Below are 14227 nucleotides of genomic sequence, written 5' to 3'. Positions count from 1 at the left end.
ACAGGCTTGAGCCACCGCGCCCGGCCATAAATATTTTTAAATTTAAAATAATTTTTATTTCAAAAGGCTAACTCAGTTGCAGGATTTATTCAGGTTTCAAAGTGGAGCACTATATTTAGCATACTGTAACTATATAGGTTTGTTGTCTGATGCCCATGACAAGTTAATACACTGGGACACCAGGCTGCAGAAGAGAAAGAGGTTTAATTAAACACAGATGGGCGGAAACCTCAAATCTGTCTCCAGGAGGACTTTGAGGCTCAGGTTCTTAAGGGTTTTTGAGTGGTCTGAAGTGTGGAGATCATTAGTTAATTCGTCGAAGAGTGCTGGGGGAAGTCCTGGGACACGGAGATTAAGACTCATGCTGATTACCTTCTTCTGCTGGACGGCGGTGGGAGCACGGGGAGGGGTCTTCAAGCTGGTTGGCGTCAGCTGTTTCGCTGGAATTTGGGGTCTGAAAAACATCTTAAGCAATTCTTAAAAGCCTTATGACTCTAACGTCAGAAATCCTAACTATAGGAACAACGGGGATGCAAATGTGCTATCTAGCGCTACGTGACTTTCGGGTACAAGGAAGTGGGTCAAAGGGTAGCCTAATTAATGCTTAATTATATTTGTCCAGAATTCTTATAAATCCTGTGAGGATAGTTTCAATACCTTTATTTTAAGAAGCTTTGGAAGTTTTCCATCAATACAACCAGTTTCCTTTCAGTATACTGAAAGGATATGCATCTAATTCCCCACCCCTGCCCCCGCAATGGAATAGCAGCAGTCACGGACAGGGCCCTGATTCTAAAGCAAGCCTAGGACTAAGGGTTTACATTTTAATGTCTTGATTTAGGAAGGTCAAGGTCACTCTTCCTCGGTGAGGGTGGAAGGCTGGATTTTGACCCAAGTCTGATTCTAAGTCCTTGCTTTAAAACTCTATGCTATAAAAAGTTCTGGGCTAACTAGGAACGAAACTGGCAAATCACAAAGGGTTGGGGTTAAGCGGAAAGACAAACCCGCTCTGCGTCTGAACTTAGGGAGAGGGAAAAAGAGACTGGACATCCCCACGGCGGCTGCCATTTCGTGGGAGCCAGGAGGCCGGAAGTCCCGCCCCGGAGTATCGCAGCTGGGCGGCTCCCAGCCGGAGGGGCGGGAGGTGGGGGCGGGGACTGAAGGCGGAGTTGGGAACTTGTGGTCCCAAGGCCCTAGGCTGTGGGTGGAGCTTGAGGGCGGGACGGGGACTCTGGCCTCAAGGTTCCGGGCTGTGGGCGGGACTTGGGGCGGGGCGGGACCCGTCTGGCGTGAGGTTCGGGGCTGGGGGCGGGCCCTGAGGGCGGGCGGGGGCGGGGCCTCGCGTCCGGCGAGGTGCTGAGCTGACAGGGCCGCAGCGGCTAACCCCACCTCATTTTATCAGAACGTGCCTGAGCTGCTGCACCTGGCAGCCGGCACCCGGCATCCGGCTGCGCTCGGCGAAGAGGGCTGGGGGCGGGAGATGACAAGTGGTCTCCTCCCTGCTTGTCTCTCCGCGAGCACCAGCTACCTTCTCCTCCTGACCCCAAGGTTGCAGACGAAGCAGGTGAGATGGGCTCCTGGAGCGCGGATCTGCTGGGTCCTGTCTCTGTCTTGGCGGGCACGGGGTACCCCTACCCCGCCCCTCGGGCCTGGGCATGTGGGCAGCCGCCGACCCTCTGCGTCCCGGCCCCGCGGCCCGTTGTCTGGACCTGCTGTCTGTGCTCCGCAGCGCCTGCCTTTGGAATGTGTGAGATCACCCGGGAAGTCTCACGCGGGGGAAGGGGTGTCTCGTCCCCTCCGGAGATAGAACTGCCATCCCTAGTTTGGAAAGCTCCTCACTGCCTGGGCATCAACCCTGTCATTCTTAGACTCTTCCCTTTATCCCAAAGGTACCCTTGGTATCTCGCCCTCCTGAAGTCTTCTTCCCAGGCACCTAGAGCATTGCGCCAAATTTTCTCCCTTACCCATTTTTGGACTATGCTAGTTACCATGACGTGGTTCCCATGCTCTGGGAAGACGAGCGACCACCTTTTTCGTACCCGAAGCACAGACCCCTGGCTGCCTTTTCACTTCCACTGCTGCCTTCCCAGGCGTTGGCTGGCAGCTGTTCTCCGAGCAGCCTGTTTGGTTAGGAACTCTTTGCGCCCCTCATCTTGGAGGGCCACAGTCTGTCTCTGCAGACGAGGGAAGGAGGCAGTGCTCAGCCTTCCCTACACTGGGTCTCTAGGGAGGACATTTGGTCCCCTGCAAGTAGGTGGGAGTGGGTGAATGGTGTGACTGTTGATGTTGAAGAGTGCTTTAATAGTACCACACTGTATTACACTTATCCCACGGGATAAAGGATATTGGCTGTTTGAGAAATAGCCTGAGAGTTTCAAGCTTTCTCTATGAAGTTGGTCAACCCTCTCCTTCCCCCCGCCCCCCATTTTCACTTAATAGCAGGTATTTACGATATCAGTGGTTCATTTATGTGATCTAAGCCAAATATGACGTGGCCAGAAGCAGTCTGTAAGTACCGCAGCATTTGCCTCAGCGAGTGGTCTTTTATTGTGAACGTGTTTGTTCTGTAACAAGCTTTGTTTTTATAGATGAAAAGGCTAGATGTAATTTTTTTTAAACTTCCTTTGCTCTGGTTCCTGTTCATTTTAAAATATGCTTTAGAAAGCATATTATCTTCCCGTTTAAAAAAGATGAGGATGAGATGAAACTGTTTAAGTCGTTTTGATTATTTTGACTTTCCCTCAGCAGGTATTTCTTTTATAATACTGAAAAACATTAAAAGAAACTTCATGGGGAGGGGCAGATTACTTTTTTTTTTTTTACGTTTTCAACGAACTGAAAGTTAAACCTGGACATTGCTACAACTATTCGACCATCACCCTGAGAAAAATGAAAAGCGCTGCCTTCACTGTTAACCATTTACAGTCAAACCAAATTAAATTCAGCTTGGCTTAATTGTTTGGTATAAAGCAAAAACTGATGAATTTATGATGCATCCCATCTCTCTTTTTTTAGTTGGTGGATCTTTTACCTGGTATGTTTGAGGAACTAACATGTTTGCTTTTTTTATCATTATTAGTAGTAAGACAACAGTTCCTAATGCAATTGCTGCCATTTCTTGAAGGCCTACTTCAAAAGTATAAAATATTCTATCCACACAATATCCCTCTAAGAAGGTCTTTGTTTGTTTGACACAGGGTCTTACTCAGGCTGGAGTGCAGTGGCGTGATCATGGCTCACTGCAGAGACCTCCTAGGCTCAGGTGATCCTCCCACCTCAGCCTCCCGGGTAGCTGGGACAACAGGCACACAAGACTATGCTCAGCTAATTTTTTGTAGAGACTGGGGTTTCGCCATGTTAGCCAGGCTGGTCTCAAACTCCTGGGCTTACACAATCCACCTGCCTGGGCCTCCCAAAATGCTGGGATTACAGGTGTGAGCTGCTATGCCCGGCCCCTCTAAGGAAGTTTTTACTCATTTTACAGTTGAGGAAACGAAGGTTCAGAAAGGCTAAGTAACTTAGGAGTTGATAAGCCATAAAGCCCAGAATCTGTCTGACTCTCCACTGAACTTCTACTAGTTTAGTTAAAATTGTTGGTTAGAAAAATTATTGGAATGCATTGACATTCTTGTGTGGTACAAATAAGGACATGTAAGCAGAATGAGTTATTAATACTCCAGGCACTTTTAAAAGTGGACAAAAGCCTGGACTAACCTATTACCTTCTTCTTTAGCACTGCGTTTCCAAGTACACACTTTCTTAACGGCTCCAAATGTTTAACGCCTTTGTTTAATTGTATACCAGCTCTTTACTTCAAGTATTGGTGTTTGTACCAACCGGTAGCTTTCCCAGGATATAATTTGACGCTTGTTTGGTAAACTTCAAGGATGTGAGTGTTGCAGGTTTCATGTAGTATATTGACCACTCCTATCTAATCCTAGTAGAAAAATACTTGTCCTAATCGCGATTAAATATAAGGTTTTTAAATGGTTCAGTTTATACAAGGGTAGGACAGAGAAAATTCCCTTATACCCCCACCAGGTGTCAGTTGTTGGTGATCTCTGGGCTACCATCTAAGTCTTTTTAATGTGATGTAGATGTTTGAGAACTTAACCTGAGCATTGTAAATTTCCAGAAGCATGAGCTTTTTACTTTCTACCTTATATATGTCTACTTTCGATGGTAAACCCAGAATAATCACTTTGATATTGACAGTTGTCATCATATTAATTTCAAGATACTAAAAAAGCCGATTCGTTTTAGAGTTATCCAGACCTCATGTTCATTGTGTTCCTGGCAGCAAGAGGGAGTCTGATAATTATTGTACTATTTGCTTAAATAATTTGTTCCATGCTTTAGCATTTTCTGAACCTCTTTAGAACATTTTACAAAACATTTTGTATTTTGTAACATTTTATGAACACCTTTAGACGCGTTATTGGTTCTGTTGCTATAGTGAAAAACTTAGAACACTTTATCATTCAGAAAAAAAAATTCTGTCCATGAACTAAATACTGCCTGAAAGAGAACATTGATCCATGAAAGGGTAAAAGGTTTATTTAAGTGTAAGTTATTATAGTTAATTCATTAAAAATATTTTTTTTCTGTCTCTTGTGTGCCAGGTACTGCCCTAGATGTTAGACACACAACAGTGAGCAAAAACATGCATAGTTCCTGCTTCCATGACACTTGAGTGAACTGTATGTGCAAGGTCCCTGTGGCACAAAGGTACTGTGGGGCCAGTGTGTATGGCTGGTATAGAAGGAACTAAAGGTATATTGGTGGGATGTTGTCATTTTTTCTCTCTCATAGTCTACCAAAAGTTATATTTAACTCTGGTTAAGTAATGACTGTTCCAGATGTGATTAAAGACTTCAGTTGAATAATCTCAAGTTCTCATGTGGTAGGTATTACTATTATTGCCATTTTACAGGTGAAGAAGGTGATGTACAGAAAAGTTAAAGTTAATTGGTTCAGGTTGGGCACAGTGGCTCATGCCTGTAATCCCAGCACTGTGGGAGGCTGAGGCAGGCAGATCACCTGAGGTCAGGGGTTCAAGAACAGCCTGGGCAACATGGTGAAACCCCATCTCTACAAAAGTAGAAAAATTAGCCAGGGGTGGTGACACACAGATTGCTTCAACCCAGGAGGCAGAGGTTGCACTGAGCCAAGATTGTGCCACTGCACTCTAGCCTGGGCAACAAAGAAAGACCCTGTCTTTAAAAAAAAAAAAAAAAAAAAAAAAGTTAATTGATTTAAAGTTGATTAGTGATGCTCTGCTATATACTCTTCTTCCCATCCTATACTCAAGTATGACCACAGGCTGGAAAGGACTTTCTGGTCCCTGGGTGACTCCTCAATGTAGCCTTGAGAACTTCAGAAATTTCCAGAGAATTTAAATGCAGGGAGACATTCAGCAGAGACTGTGAGCCCAATGCCCTTATCCACCAGGTGGAGCTCAATTGTTGGAGAGCATCACTGGCGAGAACCACAGGGCACCACTAAAGCTCTAATATTTGTGGTTCTTATTTTACTTATGTCTAATATTGAATATAGAACAGCAACATAAATATTTTGAGCTGACCTACCTTTGAGAGTGAAGCGATTATTGTTAGCAACTCCCTACTTTTTTTGCCATTGTTTTTTCCCTGGTGGTAGTTGAAGAAAGTATATATATTTATTTGGCCATTTAATAACTAAATGGCCAGTGTATTTTTTCAACTAGAATTCTTATTGATGGCCATACTGAATCTTTCTTCCTTTCTTTCCAGAGATCTGGTTGGAGTTGGAGGGTGAGAGAAAATGAATTCTTTTTCTAATTTAGCTGCGGAGAACTTAACCATTGCAGTCAATATGACCAAGACTTTGCCTACAGCAGTAACCAATGGATTTAATTCCACTAATGATCCACCTTCAATGTCAATTACAAGGCTTTTTCCAGCCTTACTAGAATGCTTTGGCATTGTCCTTTGTGGCTACATAGCAGGAAGGGCCAATGTCATAACATCCACACAGGCCAAAGGACTGGGAAATTTTGTCTCCAGATTTGCACTTCCGGCTTTATTATTCAAAAACATGGTTGTACTTAATTTTTCCAATGTGGATTGGTCCTTCCTATATAGTATCTTAATTGCCAAAGCCTCTGTATTTTTAATTGTATGTGTATTAACCTTATTGGTTGCCAGTCCTGACAGTAGATTTAGCAAAGCTGGACTTTTCCCTATTTTTGCTACACAAAGTAATGACTTTGCATTGGGATACCCTATAGGTAAGTTATTTTTTATTTTTCAAGTGTTTTATAAATTCAATTTTAATTTATTTAGGCATTTGTTAGTGACAGAGTTTTACTCTTATATCTAAGAAGTTTTTCGGCCGGGCATGGTGGCTCATGCCTGTAATTTCAGCACTTTGGGAGGCTGAGGTGGGTGGATCACCTGAGGTCTGGAGTTCGAGACCAGCATGACCAACATGGAGAAACCCCGTCTCTACTAAAAATACAAAAATTGACTGGGCGTGGTGGCGCATGCCTGTAATCCCATCCTACTTGGGAGGCTGAGGCAGGAGAATCACTTGAACCCTGGAGGCAGAGGTTGCAGTGAGCCGAGATGGCACCATTGCACTCCACCCTGGGCAACAAGAGTGAAACTCCATCTCATAAAAAAAAGAGTTTGGCCGGGTGCGGCGGCTCACACCTGTAATCCCAACACTTTGGGAGGCCGAGGTGGGCGGATCACGAGGTCAAGAGATTGAGACCATCCTGGACAACATGGTGAAACCCTGTCTCTACTAAAATTACAAAAATTAGCTGGGCATGATGGCGGGTGCTTGTAGTCCCAGCTACTCAGGAGGCTGAGGCAGGAGAATTGCTTGAACCCGGGAGGCGGAGGTTGCAGTGAGCCAAGATTGCACCACTGCACTCCAGCCTGGCACCTGGCGACAGAGTGAGACTCTGTCTCAAAAAAAAAAAAAGTTTTTCATTTTTTTCTGAAATATGTCTTAGTATGAATCATAGTTTTTCCTGAACTTCAGAGTTTGAGGATCCTTTAAACATCTACCTAAAATAAATGGTTATATCCTAATAATCTAATTGTATTTTTTTCTTCCCAGTCATATGTAAAAGAAGCTTAGTTTTTAGAAAGGATCTGATTCTGATTTAAATTATGTTAAAAAAAAGTTTATGTCTGTATAAAAATAGTTATTATTAAGAGTTTGTGGAAGGAATTTATTTTTCTTACCATTTAGAATACATATTTTGTTCTGGGGTCAGACGCAGTGGTTCACACCTATAATCCCAGCACTTTGGGAGGCCGAGGCAGGTGAATCACTTGAGCCTAGGAGTTCGAGATCAGATCTATATAAAGTTCGAGATGGTCTCTATAAAAAATAACAACAACAAATTAGTCAGCTATGGTGGCACTGGCCTGTAGTCCCAGCTACCCAAGAGGCTGAGGCAGGAGGATCACTTGAGCCTGAGAGGTAGAGGTTGCAGTGAGTCAATATCACACCACTGCACTCCAGCCTGGGTGACAAGAGTGAGACCCTGTCTCAAATTTAAAAAAAAAAAAAAATTGTTTTTGAGCTTGTTGTTCAAAATTTTAATGTATTTTAGTTGGAATTAATTTCTTAAGAACAAAAATGGTGAGAGCTTTTTTACCTTTCTAACTTCTCCCTTTTTATGTTTCTAACTCTTTTAGCAGCTTAATTTTATGTTTCTATGTGTATATGTTTTCCTGATGAAACAGTAAACATACCAGTTTGGGATATTGACATATCTTTAAAGGAAACATTCTATATTTCAGAACACTCTGTCACTAAGACAATGTATACCTAGTAGCTACTTTTTAATATTTTAAATTAAAGTTATATATCTTTTGATCATGTATCAAGTATGACGACCTGAATATTATAGATATATTCATTCATTGATCCATTCATTCACTCATGGGAGCTTTTTTCATACCAGTGGCTGTGCTAACCATTGGGAATACAGCTGTGCTCTTGCACATATTAAATTTACATTGTAATGGGAGAATAATAAAATTAAAATCATGCCAGCTAGTGGTGACAGGGCCATAAAAATAAAGTCATGTAGAGGGATAGGAATGAGGAGGTGCTATTTGAGATAGGGTGGTCAGTAAAGCCCTCTCTGATGATATGTCTCCTGAGCAGAGACTTGAGCCTATTGAAGTATGCAATTGAAATCTACCATTAACTTCCAAGTTTTTTATCTAGTAGTTTTATCCTCTCCCCTGAAACTCCAACTTATTTGACTAGTGGCACCAAAAAGATTCTAGTTAACTATACTTTTCACCTTTCTCTCTACTTTTGACCTTCCTCTATCTTGCTTACTAGAAAGAGAGAAACACCTAAGAAGTTAAATAACTGTGAGTGAAGTTGGAGGTTTAAGAGAGAGGGAAAAGTAGGCTCTTAGATAATTGAGCTACAAATAGAAACTAGATAGGTGTTCTTTTAAGGTTATTGAATTTTAAAAGGAAATAAAGACGTTTGGAAAGAAAACAGCAAGAAGTTAACGTGTTTGTCCATTTCCCCAGGAGAATTAATAAGGTCAAGGTATTTATGGTATAAGGACCTTAGAACTGACTCAGTACCATAGTTTTAAATGTCTGATAAATACTGCCGTATCTTACTTTAGACATAAATAGAAGTATATAGTTTCATGCTCTCATAGATTAGTAAGCTGATAATGAAATAGAACTAACATTTCTAACTGTATAGTTTACAGAGTACTTTCTTATATACTTATCTCATTTGAGTAGGGCAGATATTATTATCCTCATTTTCAAATAAGGAAACAGGCTTACAGAGATTTAATTATTTTATCCCAGGTCACACAACTAGCAGGTGACTGAGACCCAAACCTAGGTCTTCTGGTTGCAAATCCAGGGCATTCTCTTGTGCCATGCAGTTACATAATGTGTCAGTTCAATCTTCAGAAAACCCACCCAGCCTTGTAATATACTAGTTTCAGAAAGAATCAAAGGGTCTTTCTCTAAAATATTCCATAAAATGAGTAGTAGTGGAAAAAGACCTATTAGAATAGTTAATCTATTGTCATATTGAGGCAGACTTTCCAAATAAAAAATGTAATCAGCCATTTTATCACTGCTTTTCTTATGTCCCACATTAAATCAGTGAATCTGGTAATAATCACGTTTCTAGCCATGTGTCAGCCCAAATTTCCCTGATGGTTTTTTGTTGATTTCAAGGTATAATTTTTGTTTTTATGTTTTTGTTTTTTAAATCACAGTAATGAAAGTTCTTATAACATTAAGCTGTAGTAACTTGGCTAAAAAACAATATATTAGACAAATGCTTTTTCATATACCTAGACATTGGAAGGTGTGGTGTAGAACTATTAGGGCTGAGTATCTGATGAGGTAATGTATTACTGCTGCTGTGCCATCTGCCTCCTGACCTTGTTCTTGGTGAACAGAGAAAGAATATTGTCTCCAGAGAGAAGACCTTTCTTTCTTTTGTTTCCTGGCCTCTCCAAGGACTTCCTACTCTCTTGCTCACAGATGAGCATTGATGGGTCACAAGAAATGTCCTTTTTACGACTGCATTTGTTCTTCATCTGTCCAATTTGCAGTTAACACAGGAAATGCTGGCAAGGAGAAGACATATAAGTTAATGAATAAAGAAAAAGGATAGTCACGTTTTCTTTCGCTACATACTATGACAACTGTAACAGTCAATGAAATTATATTAAAATGATATATTTTTACTCAAGGAACAGAATAGTGCATATAGCAACTAAAAAAGAAGGCTGGGCCCCATGGTGGCTCATGTCTGTAATCCCAACGTTTTGGGAGGCTGCGGCGGAGCGATCCCTTGAGTCTAGGAGTTTGAGACCATCCTGGACAGCATAGTGAATCCCTGTCTCTACAAGAACAACAGCAAAATTAGCCAGATGTGGTGGCGCAAGCCTGTATCCCAGCTGCTTGGGAGGCTGAGGCAGGAGGATCTGTTGATCCTAGGAGTTTGAGGCTGCAGTGAGCTATGATTGCTACTGTACTTAAGCTTGGGTGACAGTGAGACCCGTCTCTAAAAAAAAATAATAAGAGCTGACTGTGTTTTAGAGCAATTGTTTCCTAAAGTACTTTTTAAAATCCAAGTATGAGAAGAAACCAAGAATCTCCCATGGCAAAATGTTGATTTCAGCATATTAGAATGGTTCCCTGCCTCTGTCATTAAAAGATACTAATAGGGCATAGTTAAGTCCTATAATTTATTCTTCAAACAATGCTGATAGCATAAGTACCCTGACTAATCGTAATTATGCTCTAGTGCTTGAGCTGTAAACAGAAAGGAAATGAAGCATTTAACTATATGCCATTACATAATAGAATGATCTTGTCTGGGTCTTTGTGTTATATGCTAGGGATGGAAACCCTTCAGGAATCAAAATAGGAAGCACAGTGGGTGGCTAATTTTGTCTCTTAGTTCTTCAAAGCTATATAATAACTCCTCATAATGTGATTCCCCCCATCCTCCAAGAGCCTTATTTGTAAGCATTAATTAATTAGAACTTAAAAGTTGATATAATGATTATAAATCTAATTTTAGTTACTATACTATATAGCTTTCATGTATATTTTTTCAGGTTTGAAAAACTGTCTTCAGATTGATAGCAAAAAGTAAGTAATGCCAATTTATAGATAAAGATGTAATGTTAATTATGCAAATGAATGACAGAAGTAGACTGAAATTCCCGTGTTGAACCCTATTCTAGTAATTTAACATGTATTTATTTAATCACAAATTTTTATGTGTTCCCTCTGGATACACTTCTGCCTTTGTACACTTGGTCTGCTGACTTAAAATACCCTAATAATAACCTGCTTTATAAATATTCATGATGTTTAAAACATTAAAAAAAGATACAAAATTTCAGTTAGATTTATTGTACAACATGGTGACAATGGTTAATAACAACACTTCTTGAAAATTGCTGAGAGTAGATTTTGTGTTCCCATCAGAAAAAACAATAAATACATGAGATGATATATATTTTAATTAGCTTGATTAGCCATTCCATAATGTATACATATTTCAAAACATGTACATTATAAATATATAATTTATATTTGTGAGTTAAAAATAAATTAGTAAAAATAAAGTTTAAAAATGAATATAAAGATGGATTCATTGACAACAATTCTATGTAAAGAGCTGTGTATTAGCAAATACGTTTACTACATCTGAAACTTGACATTCATTGATGTGTTCGTTAATACCATTCAGCAAGTATTTTCAGATTTTCTCAGCATTATGCCAGGGACTGTGGGCTATTAAAATGATGCTTTCAAGGAACTTAGAATGTGTTGATGTGGAACTAGTATGAAATAAAGTACCACAGCATGCCAGAGAAGGAGAGATTAATGACATAGGTAGAAGACCTGGTGGAAAATGTAGCGCCAGAGACAGGCCTTAAGTAATAGGTAAAACAGGAGATTAAGAAGTTAGAGGGTGATGGTATGAACAGCATATAGAACGAATCATTATTAATGTGGTGGTTGTCTGGTATAACTGTGTTATTAAACTATCTGATGGAGTCTTTGCGTTAAGGATGGGGTGGATAAGTAAGGGCCCAATTGTGGAGACTGGACTGTGGATGTTAAAAGAAAGGTTTTGTAGCTGTTCCTGTGGGCGGTGAGAGCCGTGAGAAAATCTTACCTTTTAAAAGTTTAGATTTAGATGGTCCTGTTAGCAGTGAATAAAATGGATGAAGAAGGTCCAAGAGAATGTTGGTTGGTAAACACATGAAGTAATCTAATTTTGAGATTTTTGACTAATGATTGTAGTAGCAATCAAGAAGAGAAAATCCTTCAAAAGAAGAAAGAATGTGGTGATTGGCCAGATATAAAGACTATTGCTTAAATTTGCACTGAGTTCTTAAAATAATGTCAAGTTCTTTCTATGGTGGTGATTAAATGCTAGTGTGCCAGGAAAGTTAATTTCTGGAAAATGGCATTAAGATAGGGGCTTTAAGTAGATCATAGAACTGTATAAACTGTGTTGTCAAAGGAAGCATGTTATGCATCTTATTGTGGCTGGTTAGGAAAAATTCTTATACTTAGATGAAAACACAAGACTTTTCCAAAATATATGCTCTATTATAAAAGTTGAGTGGTGGGCAGGTATGAACATCCTTCTCTTGAGGTAAAATATCTCAAGAGAATCAGAAATACAGTTATCTAAAAATAGTTATCAAAAGTGCTGCTTTTTGTTTAAAAGATGAAGCCTTCTGAAACCTGAAAGAAAACCAATAACTTATATAACTAGCATATCTAATTTGAAAATCAGTGGAAATAACTTACAAAATTTTATGTTATCAAATATTTTTTAACCACTGCTTTATTTTGGAGATATTATAGATCTCTAAATTTACTTAGCTGAGAAAATGGGGATTGAATCTGTTAAAAAATAGGTTTTAGCTTTTAAGAAAAAGGTGAACTTCTAAAGGTTATATAATCTACTTATATAACTTTAATGGGACATGTGCGTGACATTAACTGAACTTTTATATCCTGAATAAGTAAACAAATGTATTTTCCTACTTATGTCACTTTATCTTAGTGTAAATTGAGAAACCTAATCTTTTACATGTTTTCACCTGGTTGCCTCTCTCCTTGTGAGCAATTGTGGCTGTTCTTTTTCATTGTTATCAACTTCAAGTCAATTATAAATCAGGCTTTGTTTGTATGAGATTGTATAATTTCAGGACCCATTGCCAAAAATGTGCTAGAGACCAGGTTGTTTACTGAAAAGGCCCTAAGTTGCTCTCATAAACTCAACACTAGGTCACCAACCCTCACATCTTCCAGGAAACTGCTAGAAGTCTGATCGAATTCACTTACCTCCCTCATGAGATTAAAAAAAAAAAAAATCTTCTGCAGTGGTTAGGTTCTAAAGTCATCTTGTATATACACTCAGACTCTTGAAAATGCCCACCAAGCCCGGGCATGGTGGCTCACGCTGGTAATCCCAGCACTTTGGGAGGCTTAGGTGGGCAGATCACGAGGTGAAGAGATTGAGACCATCCTGGCCAACATGGTGTAACTCCATCTCTACTAAAAATATAAAAATGAGCTGGGCGTGGTGGCACATGCCTGTGGTCCTAGCTACTCGGGAGGCTGAGGCGGAAGAATTGCTTGAACCCAGGAGGCGGAGGTTGCAGTGAGCTGAGATTGCGCCACTGCACTCCAGCCTGGCAACAGAGCAAGACTCAGTCTCAAAAAAGAAAGAAAGAAAGAAAGAAAGAAAGAAAATGCCCACCAAATACAACACACATAATTTGTCTATATTGTACCATTTTTCCTAAGTCTAACACAGCCAGATTTTTTTAGCTAGCATTGTTCTTCGACGAACAGCAGTTGAAATAATTCATTTGCACTTAGAAACATGCTATGGGGGTTGGGGGAAATTAAGCTTCTGTTTGGTTGAATTTGTTGAATTAAATGTCCATTGATGTGACTCTACCGTACTTCCCTCCCAAACGTACTAAGATCCACCTTTCTATCTCCACTCCTTTGATATCTCTACCGGTCTTCTTTGAAAGCATTCATTCCTTTTCATCCCTCTCAAATGGAGGTTGTTCATTTTCCCATTGCTAGCACACCACATAAGCAGTGGAAGGCAGGACTGGCATCCTCACAGCTGCTGTGGACCATTGCTAGACCATTCCTCTGCTCTGTTGTTAAAAATTACTTTGAGGTTCACGCTCACCAGCTAGACTGCTCATTCTCTCTGCTATTACCTGCTGACCTCATTCTGCACCTGCCCCCTCATTCATATCCCATGTACTGTCATCTTTATCTCAAGTTTTGCCATTATCTTGTGAACTACCATGAAATTCTCTGCCCTGTCATTTCCTTGACCTCCTCGTCTCCAGCGATGTTTTCCTTTACTCCGTTTCAGCCACCAAGTCCCATAGTCACCTGGGATACATTTAACTGAGTTGCCTATTGTCTGATTTTCTCAGAACTCCTGTACCTCCAACTGCCCCTAATTCCTAGAGGCCTCAACCATCTCCCATCTTCATTTCTTTTCTTACACGGCGTGGGCTCCATCGCATCCGTACTCCTTCCTTATCTCCTAACTCTCTCCTCAGTCCTCTCTGATCTGACTTCTGTCTCTTATCACTCCAGTAAAACTGCTCTCTCCATGGATACCAAAAATCACATTTTTGCTAATACTACTTAAA

General features: G+C 40.3%; 1 protein-coding gene across 4 annotated transcripts in view; it reads left to right on the top strand.

Annotated features, from left to right (window-relative positions):
* The first annotated feature begins 1351 nt into the window (after positions 1 to 1351).
* GPR155 (G protein-coupled receptor 155) overlaps positions 1352 to 14227 on the top strand; it is a 43225-nt gene continuing 30349 nt past the window's right edge. Inside the window, exons 1-3 of one of the 4 annotated variants that reach the window (XM_021668982.2) lie at positions 1352 to 1564; positions 4623 to 4728; positions 5772 to 6268. In XM_021668982.2, coding sequence (XP_021524657.1) covers positions 5803 to 6268 — 466 coding nt within the window. In that variant the 5' untranslated portion in view covers positions 1352 to 1564; positions 4623 to 4728; positions 5772 to 5802. Of the gene's footprint in view, positions 1565 to 4622; positions 4729 to 5771; positions 6269 to 10624; positions 10659 to 14227 lie in introns of those variants that run through there. The other 3 variants (XM_021668980.2, XM_021668981.2, XM_021668983.2) reach the window with 3 other exon arrangements.

This window comes from Aotus nancymaae, unplaced genomic scaffold (genome assembly GCF_030222135.1).
Source record: "Aotus nancymaae isolate 86718 unplaced genomic scaffold, 86718_ANA_hifiasm-v0.15.2.pri h1tg000008l, whole genome shotgun sequence".
Taxonomy (NCBI): Eukaryota; Metazoa; Chordata; class Mammalia; order Primates; family Aotidae; genus Aotus; species Aotus nancymaae.
Note: the sequence above shows the minus strand (reverse complement) of the source record. Positions and strands in the feature narration are given on the sequence as shown.